Raw genomic sequence first — 22,795 nt, forward strand, 5'->3', positions numbered from 1 at the left:
TCACAAAAGCACGCAAAGGTTGTGAAATTCCAATGAATTCTTTCACTGGAAAAAAGAGTTCAAGCTGCCATGACCGGATATGTCACCTCCCACGGCACGCCGCGCGCCCAGCGAGGCACCATGGGAAATTACAGAATCAGAATGCATTGATTTTTCTGCAGAAAATAGAGGCGGCAGCCCTGATGAAGAATTAAGGAGGAAATGCAATAACCTAATTCTCCACCAATGTCCTTGCACCCACCCGCCCAGCCCGGCCCAGAGAGGCACACGGCACGGCTGCAGCCAGCGCTGCTCCGCAGGGGCCGCGTGACAGCCGGGTGCCACTGGCTGCAGGACACAGCCCCGAGCAGTGCTCTGTGCTGCTGCATGGTTTATGTCCTCCTCCATGACATCCGTCCCCTAAACGTTTTCCCGCAGACACAAACCCTGAACAGGTTTCCTCCACTGAATAGTATTTACGGTGTACAAAATTATTAATAATTCCTCTTCAAACTATACTGTACATGGCTTGAAAACTCTGGAGAATTAAAAACAAAAAGAATTTCCTCTCTCTTTCGTACCACACACAGAAAATATGACATTCACATCTCCCTTTATTACAAGGCAAGTTAGCCAGCACTGCGCCTACATTCCTTCCCAGACTACTCAATGGCAGGAGCAATTAAAACATTCCTTGTGACCATGCAGTAGTGCTCGCTGTGCTGCTCTCAGAGTCAGTCTGCACTAAAAGCAGTTACAAAATTAGTGACAGCCCTGCTCTTTTTCCTTTTTTTTTTTTTTGTAAGCTTCCATGTCAAGGTGACCCTTCTTTTGCATGTCACCTCAAGTGTTGCAGTTTGCATACTGAACCAGCGATCTCCCAGTAATTAACACCAGCACTTAATGAAGTCCAGCTGCTGCGATGGCAAACTGAAGGGATGCCAACCTTTGTAAACCAGGACTTGGGCTACTCCAGTTACAGCAGCCTGAAAACCACAGCCATCAGCTTCTCTTTACCTACTTCTCAAAGATAATTCTTACCAAATAAGACAAGTGTTCGAGATTAAGTATTTAATAACAAAGCTTATCTCTGAACTAATATTTCAATCTGGAAATGATATAAAGAGCTGGATCAACCTAAATAAATGCTGCTAAATTAATAAAAATCCCAAGCAGCAAATGAAAAGCTAAAATGAAAATCTGAACTGTTAAATACATAAACCTTCAAAAACCCTGCAAGTGTAGTTCCAAGGGAAAATAGGAGACATTCTTCAGCAAAATCTGCTCCTCCTAACTCATTTTCCAACCCAGTACCAGACACTAACAGCCAAGGCTTTACTGAAATAGCGTTCTCTGCAGTTGTTTCCTTATATGCAAAGGTATGGTAGGGAGACTAGGTGAAGTCTTTTTGAGAATGTTTGAAAGGATTTGTGCTCTAACTCATACCATGCATATTTCAAAAGAGCAAAAAGAGCTCCTTTCACAGGCTTCCTCTGTCCTGCCCTGCTCCTTCCTTCGCCTCTCTTAATATGTTATTTTTCTATGCAGTAGTACCAATTTGAGTCAAAAATTTCTAAACTCCTCTCCAAAGACAAACAAAAATTAATTCAAACTTGTGACACATGCTCTCTTTCCTTCTCAGAGCCACACACTGGCTATCCCACCCCACCCTTCTGCTGCATATACCCGTGCAGGTCTCCCCTTGGGTCCCAGGGACACCAGGCAGCGGTGTCACCATGGCAGGACAAGCTGCCACCCTGCCGCAGCTGGGGGCCACCAGGTGAGCCAGGCTTCTCTGGAGAGGGCAGAATCACAGCAGATGTACTTTGTTTCCAAAATTGCTCGCAGAGATAACGGCTTTGACTATGATAAACACTAAATGGCCTTCTAAAAGGCACAAGGGAAAGGGACTGGCTAATTTACTGCCATTTAAACTAATTTACACATAGGTAACACGTATCAATCTAGAAATCTATTCAGCACCAGGAAGTCAAGTTACTAAGCAGGGGTTAATCCAAAGCTCAAGTGCTGCAGTCGGCCCGGTTTCTCCACCAGAGACCTAACACAGCACAGGATCGGCAGTAAAAGCACATCCTTGATTATTCTGGATGTCCATGCCTCTGAGAACATAACTTAAAAACAAAATCATTAGCTTACACAATAACAAAGTCCTTGAAAAAAAAATTACTGTGTGTGCCGAGCACTGCTGATTTCCAAGCACCAATTCCTTTGTTTTCCTTAATGCTAGCTTTGGAGCCCACTGATGACTCGAAAGGCGCTGCACTGAAGGAAGTGCGCGGCCTGGCAGCTCCGCCGGTATCGACGTCTCACAGGCAGGAAGGCAGCACGAGGCAATGAGCCCAGATCCAGACTTGGTTTAATTTACAGAAGATACTGCACGTATTACGCCAATTAGTTACTTATTGTAAGCTTGATATTAGATTATCCAGACTTTCATAGGAATGGCCAAATTTTAATGATGAAAAGGCTGCTGTGGCTAGATTCCTCAAGGGCGAACCCTGGGAAAGGAACACGGTGGCTGTACGTGGCACGGTACAAGGCTCACAGACCTTCCAACACGTTGGCCTCTATGTACGAGTCAACCCTGCAAAAAGTCTGCTTCCAACAAAAGGCATCTGGTAACCATGATTATTCTGCTGTAAACCTGAACATTTTAGATTTCTTAGCTCCCTCTTTTGTTCAGTTTTAGCTCTCATGCTTGCAGTTTTCCACTCTGCCCCTTTCTTGAATGTTGTAACCAAGTGTGACGAAAATCTACGCTGTCAATCACACCAATTGTTAAACAGGTGAGAATTAGGAGTTTCATCAAAAGAGGTTCATACGTATATTTTAAATTTAATTTCCAATCATTTCACGAGACTGCTACCCTGTTCCTTCTGTAGTGACAGAGCTCACAATGCACTAGCATGGAAACTCAAGGGACCTGTCCACCACAGAGCACGGCCTGCACTGCTAGGTATGGATTTAGCACTGTGTTCTGAAACCTTCGTACTTCCCAGCACTGGGCATCCAGATCCAGCTACGTGGCCTTCCCTCACACCACAGACTTTGTGTTCCTCTTTCGTGGTGGTTAGTCAAACACAAACAGGTAGCAGGGCCTGTGTTCACAAACTACAGTTATTTTGTCTTTTTTCCTGGAAGCCTCTTTTTCAAAATGGTTGTGTGCCAGCAACGCAGTGCTAAGTATTTAATAGGTCCCCCTAAAAGATGTACAATCACTTCTGGAAAAAAACTAAAATCTGTCATTATGCAACAGGCAGGGAGAAGCATGGAAGCTCCTGACGGGATACTACTGTGTGTTAAGATTTTATAATGTAGTGCCATAGACACTTGAAAATAAAAGTTTCTTCCATGTGTTCATAAATACAAGAACACCCACTTTAAGGTTATCTGTGGAAAGTACAGTCTGCAGGACTTCCAATGCTGCTGAAGGCACTACTTCAGTATGCTCCAGGACTACTACACCCAACATCTGGATACCCAGAGTGCATCAATGCATTTCACACACATTTCACGGGCATGTCACCATATGAAGCAAGTGGTGACAAGCATGGCTCTAGCAGAACTGAGCAATAGGGTTAGAGATGGCACAGTCACTGCTTCAGAGCAGCCACCACGCCACGTTTGCTCTAAGAATGACATTTTGGATTCTGGTACCCTGAACTTCAAACTTGTTCCTACAGCAGGTACAATTTGCTCAGACAAGACATAGCTTTATTATATACATTATTTCAGGATGGAATCAGGTTTTCCTCATTGAAACAAAGGGGAAAAGCGTGCTTCCTCACACTGTAGCACTAGCTTCCACGTTCCCCAGCCATTTACCAGCAGTTTACACAAGCCCGTGGCCTCTGTGAGTGCTCAGCCCCCAGGATGCTGCTGCCCTGCTGCCACAGAGAGGGGCAGGGCTGGCTGCGGCAGCAACACTGCCTTTAGACAGAGGAATACTAATTGTCTTTTAAAAATCTCTATAGTATTTTGTCAATATTTTTTTATTACAGCAGAGCATGTATAAATATTTTATTGTAAACCAAGGGCCTAAAATAAACAGTTTAGTAAATAGTTATTACATTACAAGGAAAAACATCTGTGGCAACTGTTTTCCATGTAATTATTCTTGCTATTTTACATTAGCTCTCAATGTGAATTTCTTTGGCTCTAATGTTTCACTTGTTCTAAATCTTCCTCCTTGTTGCTATTATTAAAATCTTAAAAAGGTGCCAAATCTTAAATGAAGAAAAAAAATGATTCGCTAGAAATTATTCATATCACAGTGAGCCTCTACTAAACCTGGCAGGGGTGCAATATTTTCGGTGAAATTAACATAAAATATACAACTGCAAATTATCCAGGAAATAGCTATGTTCTTTACAGTGCGCATTTACATTTGGAAAAAAAATGTTCTACTTATCTGTCTAGCACAAAGCCACAGCCTCTTCCAAAGGCAGTTTTAAAGGGGCAGCGATGGCTCTGCGCAGGGAGGGTGTGACTGACAGCTGCTGGGGACAGGGACCCCGGGTGATGGCTGGAGGTAATGGCCCACACTGGGCGCTCCTCAGTGTGACTGCTAACAACCCAATTTTAGATTTATTTCCCTTTCCGTAGGCTGGATGAATTTCCTCTGTTAGGCCTAAGTCCTTTCCACTAAACACAAGAAAAACTGTATTGCCATGTAAAATGCAAATTTTGCTGTAAATATTTTATAAAATTGTTGCATACATCCCAAAAGCTATAGGTCTTAATTGAGAGCAGGCTATTTTTCCAGTCAATATATGGAAATGGAAAATGCTAATTCATGTTTTTCTACTTATGAAAAACCCTAGAGAATGGCAAAACCACAAATGCACTCACTTTAATATTATAAATATAATTTGGCTCCCTCTTTGCAGTCCCCAATGTCCTGGCTTTTATCTCCCAGTGGCTGCAGAGGAAGAATCACAGGATCACTTCTACATCCCTGCGCAGGAAGTCACCCTTGTGTGCTGCCAGCTTGGCAAAAGAGCAAGAGTAAAAGCTTGCAAACACAAACAGGAACTGCACCAAGAAATTCCAGTGCTCCTACACAGGAAACAAACCCCCAGCGACATCCAGCCAGCTCGGGTTGAGCAGCATGTGCACACTTGGATGCCCAGGGCCGCAAGTGCCCACAGCCACCAAGCTGCCCCTAGTCACAACCACTGCACAGGGCCACCAGCACTGGGGTGTCCTTGCAGAGGTGGGGGCTGTCCCCACGCTGCCCTCCTGCCCCGGCCCTTTGGCTTTGTGCTCTCCCTTGCAGAGCAGGGGGTGATGTGGGCAATACAGCCTGGCAGCCACCCCCATCTGCTGGTGTTAAATGTGAACAAAAGTGCTTTATCCCACTCCAGCATACAGTTAAGCTTATCCATCCATTTGTTCATTTCCTTGGCAAGGAAAAGACTTTTTTTTTCTTTTTCTAGGAGAGAACTCATTAGGCTGTTGAAGTTAAAACTCTCCAAAGGTCATTGATGCTGGCTTTGAAGACTGAAAATGACACTATTCCCCATTAGGCTTTTAATCTCATGATAAGAGCTAAAGTTAACATGGCTATTTCATTTTCTACCAAGCAAGAGTAAACTCATTTTTCCTTTCTGTAACCAGAATACTTAATGGCATCCTATCTTGATGAACAACATCTCATGGTTAAACATGAACAATGGAAGTGCAGAACACTTTGCAAGAGATTTTTTGAATTTGTAAACACTATATGAAAAAAAATAATAATACTGAAATATGCTGAATAAATCTTGAAATCCTAAAAAAATCTTGAAATCTTAAAAAAAATCCTACTACACGCACAACAAAATCCACCCATAGGAATCCCACCAAAGCCCAAGGACCTACTTATGGTTGCCCAGATGGAGGCCCTCCCTGGCACTGGTACTCAGTTAAGGGCGATGAATCAATCTGTTCCCAGTTTGAGCTCCTTCTCCTACATCTCACAAAACTGACTTGTGGAAATGTTCCTGCACTGTTCAAGCAATGCTGGTGAACACCAGTGAACCCCAGCACGCAAACAGGAGCTCTCTGTTTGAGCAAGAACTGCCACCAGGGCTCCCAGTGGATATTAAAATTAGGTATGTGAAAACCTTGCAGAAAAGTACTGGGGCAAAGATTTACAGGTGCATGCTAGTTTCAGAGCCCAGTGTACAGCATTCACTGTTATTATAGGCAGAGGCATGGAAAAAATTTGATTCTCTTCATTCAAGACAGACTCTGATAACCAACTAGTAAAACTCAGACTATAATTTCTTATTCAGTGTTCCACATGAGATGCATTTTGCTGAATTTAACATGTTTTGCTGTTAATGGATTTCACAGTGTGTTGCCATTTTTATACAGCTGTCCAAATAAAATGTTGTGTACAATGATGTGCTTTTACTGTATTGCTAGCCTGCAAATGGCAGTCACTTCCCCAGATTAAGCCTTAGGAAAATGGGGAACCTCTATGACTAGGTCATTTAGTGTCCATTCTTTGGGTCTCGAGAGTCTTTTACCAGTAAGCCACGTTCAAACAAGAATAAAAATGCAAGATAGATATAATTACACCTTGTACATTTATGGCCTACTGGTGTTTCCACTGAAAGGAAAAACAAACCCCAATAATTTCAGTTATTAATAAGAAAAAAACATGAAGTTATAGCTGTAGAGGCAAACAACCCACACCTTTGTAGTTATATCTGGCCTCCCACGCTGTATGACAAATGTACATCTGCTTTAAAATTGAATACCCGTGTTTAGATTGCAGGGACAACTTGTGCACAAAACACAAACCATGCACTAGTTAACAGTTTACAAGAAATGTCTGCACGGAGCTCCAGAACTGCTAACTTTGACCATCCTAAGCTGCTAAGCAATGAAGCATTTACAAGCAACTGCGAATTACAGTTTCCAGACAGGCTGTTCAGAAAATACTGAACAAGCTTCCCCTCGTCCTCCAGTTCCACATAGACTTTTTGACACTAAAAGCTGAACACTTGCACACAGAAATCTCCCAGAACCAAGGAGTATGATGGCTCCAAATGCCCTTGTCCCAGGCACACAGATGTTGGATCCTCAGCAATCGCATCCATGAAGGCCAACACCGTTAATACAACTACAGAAATAACCCCTGAGTTCTGATGAAAATACAAGAACCTATATCTACTTTTAATAATGCTCCAGTAACACATGTAACTTTTCTGACCCCTTACGTATTTTTATAGTATTAGATTTCTGCATGACTATGCAATTTTTTAAGACATGAAAGAAAAAAAAAAAAGGACTGTGCTTAAATTTCAGAGCATATCACTGTAATTATTGTAATTACAAAAAAAAAAAAAAAAAGAGGAAAAAGCTATATAGAAATTGCTTTTTCGGCATAGGCTTTTATATTTTCTTTGTTAAACTATGTCAAAGGACACATAACTTGAAAAAGCTTAGCTTAAAAGATCAGCTGTATCCCATCAGGTTTTCAAGTTTGTAAGTGTAGAGAAATATACAAACTAACACGAGTTAGTACAAACTAACCTAGAAGCTAACATCTCAGAATGTAAATTCACTGTTCCTTGAAAGCTCATTAATGGTTGTAAAAGATTTTAGATGGGTAGAGTGGTTATTTTGCTTTTTTTTTTCTCTCACAAATCCTACATTTTAAGCACAAATACTGCACCAAAAGGTCAAAAGTTAAATAAATCCTTAACCAGAAAATTAAAAAAGGAGAAGATGTCACTAGAGTACTTTCTTCCCTTCAGCTTTTGCTATCTATATCCGGCCCAGCTTGAATCAGTTACCATTCATTCCATAAGGTTTCATCATTTAACTTTTGTTGCCAATATTTATTCCTGGATATAACTCACAGTCATGGGGTTTAGGAAATATCTGTCTATACACCAACAAAACATAATAACTGATGTGTACAAAACATCACAACAAGAGACAAGCCAACCGTGCTAGCTGATGCTATTTTAAAATACCCAAACCCTACCAGGAGCAAAACCTGAAACCCTTGGACCTGCCTAGGTTGAATCATACTAAAAATCATGCCTGTGAATACGGAATAAAATCTACCTCTCATTAAGTGGAGATATTTCATAGTTATACACAAAAGGTGTAAACAACTCAGACATTTTAAGGTCATTAGCTGTCTATCAGACCATGGATGATGTAGATCCAAGGGCAAGACCCAACCTGCAGCAGGCTGTGACTGACTGACGGGCTGACTCATACACATCAGCAGTGCGTTATGGACTTCCTTCCCGCGGTGACACCTCTCAGACTCCTCTTCACCAATGAAGAAGGAGCAAATGAAGTAAGCACATGGCCAAACCATTTTGGGCCTGTCCCCACAGGAAGCCAGCCACTGCCACGGGGCCAGCACTCACCAGCCACCCGCACATGGGTTGATGCCAGCAGGACAATGCACAAATGCAGTGCAGAGACAACCTGGAGGAAAAGCAAGCTACAGGAAACACAGCAAACAGGGAGGTTTTATGGCCTGCTATGGAGCTCTGTCTTCTGAAGACCATGGTACTCTTACAGAGCAGCTGTTTTTTTAATTATGGTCGGACAAAAAAAAATAAAATGTTTTTTTGGTTTCTAAAACGGTAATTTCTTGACAGGAAAAGGTCAATATTACAACTGACAAAGAAAGCGTATCTTCAACTCATTGTCTGAACAAGGCAGACAACAGCAATGCCAGTTCTTACAGTTAAAAAATTCCATTACTTACAAAGGCCTAGAACTGTCAAAACTTACCAACAGATTGAACCAGAAGGAGTTCATGACAAAAATGTGATATTCAAGCAAACGAACACTTCTGGTGCAAACAACAAAGGCCATTTGTGCAGAGGCTTTACCTATCCTGGGAGCCTGGAAATACTGAGAAAGGTGAGAGCACTTAAATAACGTACATGGGCTTTTTTCATGGGAGTAATTTGCAAGGGCCCTCTGCATAGAAAAGTTTCCAATTACAAACACGGGGAAAAAAAAACCAAAAAAACACAACATGTGAGTACCCAAAGAAGCAGGAGTATACAGGGAGGTCTGTGTTCAATTCGACTTGTTTACCAGCCACGAAAAACAGAAATATCAGTTGCAATCTCTTGTTCTAATAGACCAGACTAAATCCTCCCCAAGGTTAGGGGTGCCGTTTAGTTTGAACTATAATTAAAGGCAATGGGCCAACTGTCTCTCTTTGAAGTCAACCAAGTAACAGGAGGAACAAATCTGGACCTTAACATACAGGCAAGCCATTTCAGTCTGGTAACTGCAGAGTTAGGGTTCAGCATGTGCAAGCCAGTACCAGTTCAAAACCAGGGGCTTTTATTATAATAAACAGAAGAAGAGAAAACAAACATTTGAGGTTCGGTGCTCAGAAGTGCTGGATATTGAACAAAGTATTTAGAAAGTGAAATCCAGGATTTTATTAGTAGAGAATGAATTTTCTTACAGTTTACTACTACAATATACTTTATTTTTCCTTTTTCCTGACTGGAAATGGTCTGGAACCTTGTCAAGATCTCCCCAAAGAGGTAAAAAGAATATTCTATAACTTTTCCACTAATTCCTCACTAGCCCAGTATGGGTTTTCCATTCATTCCTATGTTCTTCATTTACTTTTCATATTACACTACCTTTCACAAAAAGGCACCTGAAGTTTCCAAACCAACAGATTTGTATGGCAGATAAAGAAGAAATGGGGTAATATCTACTTGCTCCAGACAAAGCTGCTTTCTGTTAAAAAGATACTAAGCACCTCGATCTTAGGACGGAGCTGATAGAGATGTTCACACCTGAATTCACACTGGAAGAAGAACTTCCTCAATGTATCGCCTCTATCAGGTCTGACGTCCACGCCTAAGAATAAGGGAGGGTTTGCTCCCCACCCCCCAGGAAATATTCTGGTGTTTGTTGCTGGAAAGTAGGACACAGAGGGGTGCTGACCTCCCCGCTGCGAAGCAGTGGAGTCATTTTGCCATCTGCAGGGAGAACCGAAACCCCATATGGTGAGAACTTGCATATTTTTTTTTTCCACATTCAAGACCAGCAAAGAAGGGCTAAGCAATTTGTGAACTTAGGGAGACATGGCCACACACACAAAACATCTGAGAAACAGGCAGGAAGCATCTCTGCAAACTATTAAATGCACAAGTACAGCAGCTTTCGAGGTTAATGGCAATCAACAAAAATGAAGAACGTGTTACACGTTCAGGGCAATCACTGCTACTCAGGGCAGAGTGTGCTGAAGAACAGCATTTTTTGCCACATTGCCCAGCTGATATTGATAAGGCTGGGAAGAGATCGAGGCCTTTGCTAATGATCACTCTGAAGAAAAATCACACTCAAAGCTCTGACTGATTGCGGAAAAGGTGTTTTATCAACTGCTGCCTTTATGAATAAATATGAAACAACCAGGAAAATGTTTAAACAGGTGTAATCACAACTGCCTATGAAAATTGAATTTGGAGACTGCAAGGAATCTTAACACAGTTAAGAAAGAATGAAAGCAATGTGAAACTGGGATCATAGCCGATTATGCATGTATCATGCAAAACAGGAATGTTGTCATAGCAGCTAAAAAAATGTCAGTGAAAACTGAACTACTATTACCAAGTTGTAAATGAAATGAAAAATGCAAAAGGAAAATGTGAATGAATACATTAAGGGAAATGCTATTTCTCTCTTTGTAGATAAACAAGTGAAACAAAACACATTCTTATGAAATGGAGTAACTTTTATGAACAAATATGCATAGATAACAATTGCAGGAGGCCACGGCTATGCAGCGTGGCTGGATAAAATTATTGCCATTTTGGATAATGAATTTTCCAGGCCTTGTCCAGCGACAGTAAATACACGATTTATTAAACCGGTTTCAAAGTAAGAGTCCAATTAAGTGCTGAATTATATTAGGGGCCAATACTATTTGTACTAAAGAGAGCATCTTCCACCCGTTAACAATGGTAATCTGGCTTTCAGTGCGAGTGCACTGTTAAAAACTATAAGTTTTTTATTGGCACATGTCTAGCTTTTATGCACTGCACTCCTTACAGTGTTATTTAAGTACTTGCACAAGCACTCACAGCTCAAGGCAGTGAGCAGAACGAAGGTGCCCTGGGCTCAGGGCTGGACCAGGGGTGGATGGGCCTGCTGGCAGCAGCAGAGCCTTTGTCCGGGACCAGGCACAGCAGGCAGCCCAGGGCACGGGCAGGCGGTGTGGGAGGGCTGTGCACAAAGCAGGCTGCTCTTGCTGCTACAGCACACAGCTCAGCTTCCCTAAAATTGGTCATCGCTGTAGCCAGCCCCTGCAACATGGAATTCTAGCACATCCTGTTAATTAAAGCAAGTCCACGTAGGCTTGGATATTTAAGCAAGCACTGGGTAAATACATGAAGGCTGTACCTTCCGTTTCTGCATTAAGAGAGCAATTACTAGGAATATGCTTTACAAACATCAAAGTTAAAAAAATATTTTTGAGTTCCTAATGTGTCCATAATTAATTCACACATTCAGCTGTTGAGTCCAGAAATATGTTCCTGTTGATAATTTGCATCTAATGCTTCAAAAACAATCTGGCACATTACTATTTGCCTTAATGCCTGAAAACTACCACCAGGACTGTGCTTTGCAATGTCATCATCATTGCTACCACGTACACACTTTAACTAACACAAGCACTCTGTCTGAAGAGTTTCCCTCAAGAATCGAACAGTTTTGTGTCAGGACACAATGTCATGACAGTACCTTAATGGAAGGGAAGGTGTTACCAAATAACACCCTTAAACTTTAAATCAATTAGAATTCATGCGCCGTGTCAAACTAACAGCACACAAAAAAAGGGAATTTTACACGAATTAAAGCCACCCTTCCCCCTCTATTGACTACATACACTTCACATAAACGATATTTTATTGTGAGAAAGATTCTGAGCCTTCCCAACTCCCACATCATCGAGGAGAGGGAACAAGGTGCTCCAAAGAATGTGACCCTAAAATCAGAAATGCATCACATCTTTATCAGAGATGCCCAGGGCTAATATTTCCTCATGTGTAACGTTGGTGCTGCAAAAGCCATCTTTACATATATCCCTTTCATATGTGCATACTCTTAGAACATTCTGTGACAAATAGGAGCTAAAAACACCCCAACGCAGCCCCGCTTTTTACTGAACAGTAGTATATGCATTACAAACTCTGGTATGATCTGGCTGATGAAAACAATTTCTCAAATGAAGAGGAAACTGTTTGCTTTAATTTTCAAACAGAAAACATAATTGGGCATATCTTGGCCTGGTTTTGAACACTACCTGAGCTCCCCTTCTCCACCGGTTCCACCTTGCTTGATATCCCCTACTGATTACAGGCAAATAAAATCAGCTTTCTCAATTGCTTCTTTTGACAAGATACTTCTGTAGTTACTGGCGCACTCTGACCTCTTAAGAGCAACAAACTTACAAATAACAATGTACCAAACCTGCGTTTGGTTATTTTTTATTTAAAATACTTGTATGCATCAGAAAGAAAAAACAACCGTGGATGGATGTTATCCCCCTGCTTTGTGTTTAATTCTGGCAGAGCAACTCCAGAGCTTGAAACATGATCTCCAAGGGCAGGAAAGGTAATTTAGATACTTGCAGCACAACACGCCACAGCTTGGGGCAGCGCTTAGAAAATTCTCCCCGTTCCTCCAAATGCCGTTGTTTAACACGGCTGTCCCCATCACATCAAACAAGGAGATATTTATTTGGACAGCAGTCCAGGAACCAGACCCCAGAACAATTTCAGTGTGACTCCTGGAAGCCTTCCCTGCAGCATTCCCTCAGCTCCCAGGCGGCCCTCGCAGCACGAATCAGGGCCTCCTGCTCTGCGCGGCGCACACCGCAGCCCGCGGCGTCCTGAGCCCCCTCCTCCATCCCGCCATCAGCCCACTCCTGCCACCACATCCGCACTGCCACGCTGACCCAGCGTGTGTGCATGTGTGGAGATGGGAGCAGCACTGGGAAGGAGCTGCAGAGCCTGAAGGGTCGGGCAGACTGCGGCTGGCTCTCCTGAGCCCACGGATGCTTGCACTCCTCTGCAGCACGGGGCAGGAGGATGCTGAAGTCATTCTGCTGTTAGAGTGCAGCCAGAAATAATTAGTTTCTGCGCTCCAGCATTAACCGTGCTGCACAGTTGAGCTTCTTGTGTGTGCTTGCCAGGAGACTTTTGCAGAGAAAGGGAGAAAGAAAGGTGGGACGAGTCTTTCATCTTTTTCGAACAACTCCCTCTAACCACAACACAGAAGTACTGCTATGTCCACGGCTGATCCTCGTGCACGGCAGAGCCTCTGCACAGATTAGAATGCTCTGCTCCTTGACATTGTGGCACCAGACACACAATGACACAATGAGTCTGAGGTTTTGTATGCAACATGAGACACAAGAATTAGGGCATCCCGCCCGGCTGTGGGACCAGCACACATGTAAAACCCATCAGCAAAGCTCCAGGCCAGAGGGGCTTTTTCTCTGCCAGCTCCAGAGAAGCTGGACGCAGGTGCTGGACCCTGCCCCTTGGCAACTGCTGTCCACATGGACTAGGGCCTTAGCAGTGGCCAGGGGATGGGGAATTCCACTTCCTCAGCTCCTAAAGCCACAGGAGAAAAGCTGCATTAACAGATCTCTGTGCTTCTGGCTGCTGCCATGGCTGCACACTGCCCCCCATAGAGCCCACGGCTGCGTACGCCCATCTTCCTGCATCTAACAGAGACTGCATGCACATCAGAGGCAGGAGAAGGTGGGGAGATAAGGGGGAGAAGCTTTAAACATTGCCAGGTCAGCGCAACAGGAGGTAAGCAAGTACAGAGGCTGCAAGGAGTACTGAAAGTTTTTGATATACTCCCAAGTGGACTCCCCAGCGCCTGTAAATGTTTCAAAGGGGGATCCCCTCTCTGTGCGCATGGACAAGTTTCAAAGGAGTCCCAATCAGTGCAATGTTTCAAAGACCTCTACTCTCTACAAATTCCATCCTGAGCCCCCTCCCTGCTCCCCCTTTCCCCCCTCCCCCCAGGCTGAAAACATTTCTAAATAGATCCCATTCTCAGCTGAAGAGGTCTGTTCTGCTGCTTCCAGCCCTCCTACAGGCCCCAGTGTAAAATGAAACAAAACATCCACCATTTACCTCCTCCGGGGATGGATCCAGCCCGCTCCTTCTCCAGGGACCCTGTGCAGGACCCAATATGCCTCTGTGTTTGTGCACAGGATATGAAGGGCTAGAGTGCAGAAGGGTAATTTTTCAAAGCAGTGTGTGGGAGTAGCACTGGAAATTCCCTGCATACTGCTCTGAAAAAAATAACCCCCTACCTCCATGAATTATGAGCAGGGCCTCTGACTCCAGCCTGAAGAGATGAGAGGTGGAGGAGGGACGCACAGCAACTGCACTGGAGACACTCTCTACAACTATGATGTAAGAAATAACTGAAATCTTTAATCACATTATGGACACGGCTACTTAGGGGACATCACGCCTACAGAGCAGGGATCCCTTTGTTGAGAGTCACTTGAGCAGAATGAAACTGTAAGCAAGCGTTTAGGACATCTGTCAACTATTGATTTTGTGTTTTGTGAAGTATGAGAAGAAAGTGGCAGCGGAGAGGTCTTGGATTATCAAAGCCAAGTGTTTTTTTTTTTTACCTAAAACTACGTATCAAGGCTAACTTCATTGTCTTTGCTCACTTCATATTCAAAAGAGATAAAAATCTCTCCCTGGAAATGCTTATCCTACTCAAACTCTTATCTTAGATTGGTATCAATCATTCATTCTCCCCAGACAGCACCTCAATGACTATATTAAAGCAGACACCTTAATTTCAGACAGACACGAACAAGTTCATCGAGCTGAGCCAGATGCCAGCTCCTTAGCAGGCACAACCCAAGAGCAGGGTCCCCCAGTCCCTGTGCACCTGAATGCTCGCTCCAGGATCATGACACAAACAAATCCTCTGATGTAGGTCCTGCATTGACAACAGTGATGTTACTAACCGCTGCGACACAGACTTGTGGAACAGATGAATCCGCTTCTTTCTCTCACTGCCATCTGATAAGCCTTGGTCTAACACCAAGGAAAACTCTTCCACTCCATACTGAACCATCAGTAAGGCGAACAGCGATAGCGAGGCACGTGCTTGTCTCTCCTACAGCCTGTGTAAGGGATTAAGGCTCTCAGGCTTTGAACAAAGGCCACAGGAGCAAGCCCAGGAAGCAATCCATCATGTCACTGTTACTGACTCAGCACTATGCAGATTATCACCAAAATCCAGCATTTATCGGCAGAGGAACCGTGACACCTAGCCGCTCCTCCCCCCTGCAGCATCCCCCAGTAAACAGCAAATGTCGCCGGGAGCCTCACTGACACCACGCTATTGGAGGAAGCCCCATGCCCCAGAGAGGGGGTCAGGCACCTGTGAATACGAGCTGCCCCAGAGCGGGAGGAAGCGGGCTCCTCGCCGGAGCTTTTGGTACTTTCCTCTTCCCCAAACTCCACCATAAAAAGTGATGACTTAATGAATGTTCTCAGCCCACATCTCAGTAAAATATACAAAGACATGATCCCTAGGTTCAATAATCAGTTGTTTTCTTACCATATTCAGGCATTTACAATATCCTAGGTATGTGGACTGAGTCCATGTATGCCTTTTCTTTCATATAGGTTTTTTTCAAGTATGTATTCGAACTTACACACATCTTCAAGTAAACAAGTACAGTTTTCACAAACAACAGCACCACACTTTCCTCAGCCTCCTTTGACCTACAGCAGCGTTGTTTTCCAATAGCTCTCAAATACTGAAACTTCTAATGACATATACATCATCATGTATTATACCAGACAGCACTAATTTGGGGATATAAACAGATAAACTTCACACATCAATCACTGTAAAGAAATTGCTTCTTTCCACAAGGAGAAAGAATTCCTCTCTCAAATCAAGCAGAACCTTAATTCAACATTTCATGGGCTATGAATTTAAAAATCAGTGATCATTTACTGTATCACAACTCAGGCTGAAGCTATAAGCTTGCCTACGGACTCCTTTCTTTCAGGCTTTTACTAAAAAAATTCTAGGGGGGAGCTGTGTGAAATCACTGTGGTCCAATTAATAAGGATCTCACTCTTCAAGCCTGCAAACAAGAGATTACATTAACACCTGCTACAAAAGCAAACATTTTTAGATATCTTCATCTTAACCTGCTTGACATTGACTCAAAACTCCTGCCTGGATCTAGAATGAAAGTTACTGTGACTGATATGTATTTTTAATGTGGGGGCTGGGGGGGCAAATTCTGTGTCAGTGTGCATTTCTCTCCCCCTTTCTCTCATAATTATGCACAATTCAAATCAAAGACAATAGGAGTTACATATACGCGCTGATGGGAGAACGGTTTCCTAAATGTAAAATTACTGAAGGAAAACCACTATGCTTATGGGAGATAAATGCTGTACGTGGACATATGAGACACAAAGCGTGCTGTAGGGTCTATGAAGGATCTCATACAACATATACCTACAGTGGCATGTGTAAGGAACTCCTCTGTGGTCTATGCATCAAAGTAAACTGACCTCTTGGGCCTACACATATATTCATAACATCTGTACAGACAGGGAAAACATTTCTTTGCATTCACCAGAAAAGGAATCATCCAGCTGCAGCTGAAATACAACCCATCAGATTACAGTAACACTGCTTCAGACTCTGATGGCAAGTTGGTAACAGAGGCAGCAGGCACTGCTTTTTAACCACTTGTATATCTGAAAAGTTGAACTTTCTGAAGTCCAGAATTGTTGGAAAGAGGAAAAAAAACAACAACACTGCAATAACTCTGCAAGCGTTTTGTTTTGACAGTGTTCTTCAGGAACTCACCACATTTGGCTGGGAAAATGCGAGCAGTTAAATCTATTCAATGTCATGACATACAAAATTGAAACATAATTGCTCCTAAGTGGTTGACAACTGGCAAGTACTTTTTACGTGGATAGAGAGAAATTTATGCTATCAAATGGAAGATACTGTCAAAAGTTTGATTTTAATATAAATGAAAATGCTAGATGAGGACTCAAAAGGATAAGGAAAAAAGCTCAGCAGTAACACTTTTATAACCACATATTTAAAAAGCTTTGAAGTGAAGAATCATTACATCAAAATCATTTTCCTTGAAAGATAAAAAAAAATAAATTACAGCATGAATATTAACAAGTTATTAGAATAGTGAATTTCAAAGAGTAGCAAAAAACAAGCAGCCCGTGAGTGGCCTAGTTTAAAGGATGTCTTACCAATCATATGGTTAGCGACATGGATTTGTATCTCTCTCTCATTCTCAAAGGTCATCTGGCACTTGATGCACTGATAGGTCTTTTTCTGTTTAACAACCAAAAAGAGATTAGAGAAAACTGCACTGTAGTATAAGGCAAGTGTGATCATAAACGGAGCATGTTACATGCTTCAACTTCCCTCAACTCAACCCTCTTCTGCCTGTATATCCCCAGTGTGATACCGAGTTTGGCTGGACTTCCAGGGACCATAAAAGCAATCTCCATGCAACAGCCTGCTTTTAGACAACTTTCATTTCAACTTAAAAAATTTTCCAACGATAGCACTTGAAAGTCTGCTTGAGTACTTTGGCCATAATCAGACTGCTCTTGTCATTTAACCCATTACAGTAACAACTCCTGTTGAGTGAAATAAAAGAACTCTGTTTTCACTAAAAGATCCACTTTAAAAAAAAAATCCGTCTTTATAGAAAGCAGCAGGAAAACACGTAACAGTTATTAGGGGAAGTGAAAGACTGGAGGAGAAACACATTTTGAACTGGTTTCCCATCAGAAATCCTGGAAAATCTGCATTACCACAAATAATGGCTTTCTAGCACAGTCTCTTGCAAATGTTCTCTGCCACAAAGTCATACCGGGGAGGCTTAGCTGCAGAAATCAGGAGACAGTGTGAAGAGGCAATTACATGAAGCATTTATTCAAATAGGGGAAATGGGGTTTGGACTCAGAATGACAGCGGTGCATGCACTTGAGCAATAAGACAGTGAAAAACTCAAGAAATCATTTGTAGGAATGAAAATGCATACTGACAAGACGGGCATCCAAGTTAGGAAAAAAATAAAAGGCTAGTGCTAAGCTTTTGTCTAACGTGCACGCTCAATCACTGCATGGGAACAGGTTATCTTAACAGACATCTTTTGACATGCAATTTAGAAAAATTGGCCCTTTTGTTCCTACTTCTTCCTCAAGAATAATTCCTATGGTAACACTTGCCACAAGGCAGCTGGCTGGCTTTGCTGCTTTTGCACTTGGGTACGAGTGTACCCCTACAGCAGGACTGTATGGCAGCAGAACACGTGTGAAATACCCCACTATGCCTCAACTCCCCTGACAGATGGATGAGAAGCCCAAGCCATTAGCAGTGAGGAACCTAATTCAGTAAGCTACATCCTCTTACATTGTTGAGACAAAATACTATGTGGGTATTTTTTATGCAGCGTTAGATAAAAATCACTTTTTCTTACGGCCTCCACCCCACACCAAGGTATTGGAATCCCATTTTTAGGACAGCAGTAATAAATAAGAAGTTTTGAGTTAAACAGAGGAGGTGCTGTCACTCCCTCTGTGTATGGGATCCAATTTCCTTGAACACCTGCTGAGGAAATAACAAATTAGGTGCTGCCAGGAGCTTCTTAACTACTTCCCATGTCATCAGTGGCAACAAGTTAGCCTGCTGGAGGCTAATGAACATGCTATAATATCGTAACAACAAATGCAACCATCAATGGATGGTATGCACGTTCCATGAATTCTGTACGCAGTATGTGTTTGCACATAGGCAGGGCTTGCTAGGCTAAAATAACAATGGGCAATTAACATGATAGTAGGAAGAAAGATATACTTCATTGGCCAAAACCTGACACAGTCAACCATATAAAAGGAAATACTTTGGATAGGCTAGATATCCTTAGGTAGCTTAAGAAAGTATCCTCCTGGAATCCCTTCTGAAATCAAGGCTGCTAATGGAAAAGCAGCTGGACTTCTACAGCACTGTTTCTTGGGAATCTATTGCAGCAGACAAGTGCAAGCACACATACATACACATGTATTCTCAAGCCTCAAGCACACTGGCATACACATGCTAAGGGAAAAAAAAAAGAATGCAAAAATCCTTAGAAGAGAAAAACAGGACTGAGCTGTGAACCATTCACATGGTCACATTTAAAACTTGACACCTTTCTCTTCTTTAAAACTCCCAAGCTGACTAACTTTTGTGCCTTGTTCAACACCTATCTCTTTTATGAGGGCTCCCTAATTAACTAGCTAAGAAAGACTGTTTCAGCTCAACTCTATTTCAAGCCTTTAAACTTTTATTAAACACAGACAAATGATTCATTTTTAAAATTGATTTAAAAAGCAGAAAGCTTCTGAAAGCTACTTACTAACAGATCTGGAAACTGGATGTCTTCCACAGAACCTGAGCAAACTCCTCCACACCATTTTATAAACCTATAAACAGCTCTGCTTGGTGTGACCACCCCTCAGAGAAGACAGCAGAGTACAGACTTCTGTGAATATTATCAACTTCAGCTGATACACACCTCACATAACCATAGAATGGCTTGGGTTGGAAGGGTCCTTAAAGCCCATCCAGTTCTACCCACCAGCTCAGGCTGTCCAGGGCCTCATCCAGCCTGGGAAAGGGATGTTTAACTGAGGCAATGGCTCTTTTGGTAGAGTACCCCGCTTGATACAGAATAAGGTCAACAAGTAGCTTTGTACAGGCCACAAAATAACTACAGCTTGATTAGCACCCAAATGTATATTTAAAAGATGTTAAGGGCTGATTTTTTGGTTCATTAATAATTCCCTTAAAAAATTTTAACAAGAAAATGGGGGGCATTAGTTTCAATACAGGGTTATGTTATTGGTGGTAGAAAACCTGATATTCTGATGCCGTTTTTGTGAGTATCACGACTTCACAGGCAGTCGTAACGTGCTGGTTATCTCTTCAGTGTTTTGTCCTTATGTATGATAACAAAACAGAAGTCCTGATTCTGATGAGCTAATAGTCTAGATGACAGCTCCGAGGTGGCATAAGAGACCAGATGAGCAGGCCTTCAACTGAGAGCTCAATCCCCATTAAGTCAAGATACTTCACTCTAATCTTGGCACAAAATAGCAGTAATAACAACAGGGGGGTCTGGTTTCTTTTCTGAAATAACTATTGTTCCCATGGGTTTTCCAGACTGTCCTTCTTTAAATCTGGAAATGGTTTCCTGTTCTACAAAGAAAATATTCCTCCATTCAGTGGATTTACAAGGGAAGAGAAGGGGTGGGGGGAGAACAAAGAGAAGGATTTGAATCCAAGAAAGAGTGCAGGAGAAAAGGAACTGAGTTAAAGGAGCACAACGGGGTTCATTCTTCTGATTTTCTATGCCACCTCCTTTGCTTCTTCAGCCTAAATAACCTAGGTGGGCTAAATAAAGAAACACCGTTCAAGATGGAAATTTAACTGAAGCCAGACTATTTGCCCTTTTCAATGTTAAACAAGAACAGTTTGTGATGATTATGGTACAAAGTAAGGATAAATCTGTGTAAAAGAAAGAGTAGCCTGAAAAGTGACTGCTTCCAGTACCAGAGAGAGTAAGAAATCTCACTACTAAACAATTTGTCATATTTCTCAAGACATGCACATTCCTCCAGTAGGTGTTAAAAGGAATTAATAAAATGTATTCAAAACTGAAGCTCCTACGCACAGAAATGTGTTCAGTAAAAATGAAAGCATTGCCTCTGATGTGATCATAATAGAATATAAAAAGGTCTTGAGCTATACATGCGCCAGACACCAGAACGGTACCTATACTGGTGATGTTCATATAATAAAAGAAACTTTTAGACCTACTGAGACTGAAGAACTCATGTAGAACTGTAAGAATCAAACACAGATTGATGTTAGAGCAGCCTTTCACTACTAAGGTGTATTTTATTTATTCCTCTTATTGATACTCTATGCTAAATATCACTGACTTGGCTAATAACAAGTCCTCTGATGCAGAAGTTTCCACGTAGAGGAAGCAGAAACTCCATTCACCTAGAAATCTTCTTTGACCATCATGAAATGATCCTACTTAGATGTTTTACAAAGAAAGGTGATTAATTCATAGATATCTTTTCTTGTGTTTGTTTTTGGGTTTTTTTTGTCATGATAAAATGTGAGGAAGAGAATATGCAAACGCCTTTTTCTTTCTTCCTTACAGATTAAAGCAAAACAAACCAATGCCTGCCAAGCAATTCTAGGTGCTTTTTGATAGTAAATGCAAATGACATACAACTAAATATTTATACTCCTCTTTGTGGTGCTATATCCATGTGCACACACAAGCAAACATAAATATATCCAATAAAAAGGAATGGATTTTTTTCTTCTGATCTGTTTTCCTTCTCAAATATTACCACTTTTTATTCACCAGGAGCTTGTAGTTATTTTCTTCCTCTATTTCATTATGGGCTAAATCTTCACTTTTTTTTTTCCTGAAATTATTCCAGGCTTCCAGGCTCTTCAAGAAGTATAACTGCTGGTATCATTATACCTGTCCCATTCGGAGAAGTTGTGTATTTTTTGTATCATCTTTCCCAATTTCTAGGATTTTGTTCTGCCAATTCTTCTTTACTCCAAAGAATATACTCATGATTTAAAATCTAGCCTTCCTATATTTTCCTTCTGAGTCTACTTATTCCTAATCGTGCTTTTCTGTTTAAGAAAGAAAAATCGATAAAGTGTTTAAAAAAGAAATCTAGAAGCAGCCAGAGAAGTGACTCACCTGGGTGGGCATCCACAGGTTACTCTGCACGCACAGAGCTCAGTCAGCTCCACTAAAACAGTGTGCTGTTACTTGTGCACAGCTTACTAACAAGATGTCAGAACAGCGTGTTCAACTTACACAGCTTCATTATGGAGCCAATGAAGTCAAGCAAAATATTCCTGAAATACAGGAATTTATCAACATTTAAAAGAGAACATCGTTCTCTGGAAAGCTCTGTGCCAGGCAGACACAAAGAACACTCACTATCTCAAGAAACCTGAATTTAACACCAACAGTTTCCACATGAACTGACATCAGAATTCAGGTCTTGTACCTACAATGAAGGGTAAGATAATTAATTATTTCTAGTAACAATATATCTATTCCTGGGATGCATACCATAAAGATCTCTGAAATTAGCATATGTGCAGGCAGGCCATAGACACCTGTTGAAGGTTCCATTTGCCACTGCCACAAATGCAGATTTTTCATTATCTTTTATAAAGGAACTAAGATCTGCCCTCGTGGGATGAAATTCAAAGCATTTACCTTATTGGAGGACTTAAAACTCTCCCCTGAGGGAACAAGTGTGGAAGCTCTCACTGAAAAGAGAGAGTTAAAGCAAGCAATCAGAGCAGAAAATGGCAATGTATTCTGCTTCTGACAGTCAATAGGCAAGAAAAGGCAATACTTTAGGCAACAGGTATGGTCATATGAAGAATTAGTTCTACCGAAGAGAATAGAAGTGTTTAAAAGGATTTTAGAAGGCAATAAAGACCTGAGAAGAAGGAAGCAGAATGACCTAGTCAGCACCCCAGTTGAACTCTCAAAAGGTATCAGTTTGAAGGAGGGATATTTTCAATCCTTATTCTTCTGCAGAATTTGCAGGATTAGGTGTATACACCAGGAGCCTTAGTCACAGACCTAGGGGAACAACAACCATTTGTTTTACTCTAAAAAGAAAGAGAAAAA

General features: G+C 41.9%; 1 protein-coding gene across 2 annotated transcripts in view; it reads right to left on the reverse strand.

The window, feature by feature from the left end:
- Window positions 1–22,795, reverse strand: part of ZNF423 (zinc finger protein 423) — a 194,691-nt gene that overhangs the window by 59,819 nt on the left and 112,077 nt on the right. For both annotated transcript variants that reach the window (XM_065733244.1, XM_065733243.1), the window contains one exon: window positions 17,301–17,385. In XM_065733244.1, coding sequence (XP_065589316.1) covers window positions 17,301–17,385 — 85 coding nt within the window. The remainder of the gene's footprint in view (window positions 1–17,300; window positions 17,386–22,795) is intronic.

This window comes from Cyrtonyx montezumae, unplaced genomic scaffold, assembly GCF_038088225.1.
Source record: "Cyrtonyx montezumae isolate F1298 unplaced genomic scaffold, pur_monq_1.0 scaffold_17, whole genome shotgun sequence".
In the NCBI taxonomy this organism is placed as follows: Eukaryota; Metazoa; Chordata; class Aves; order Galliformes; family Odontophoridae; genus Cyrtonyx; species Cyrtonyx montezumae.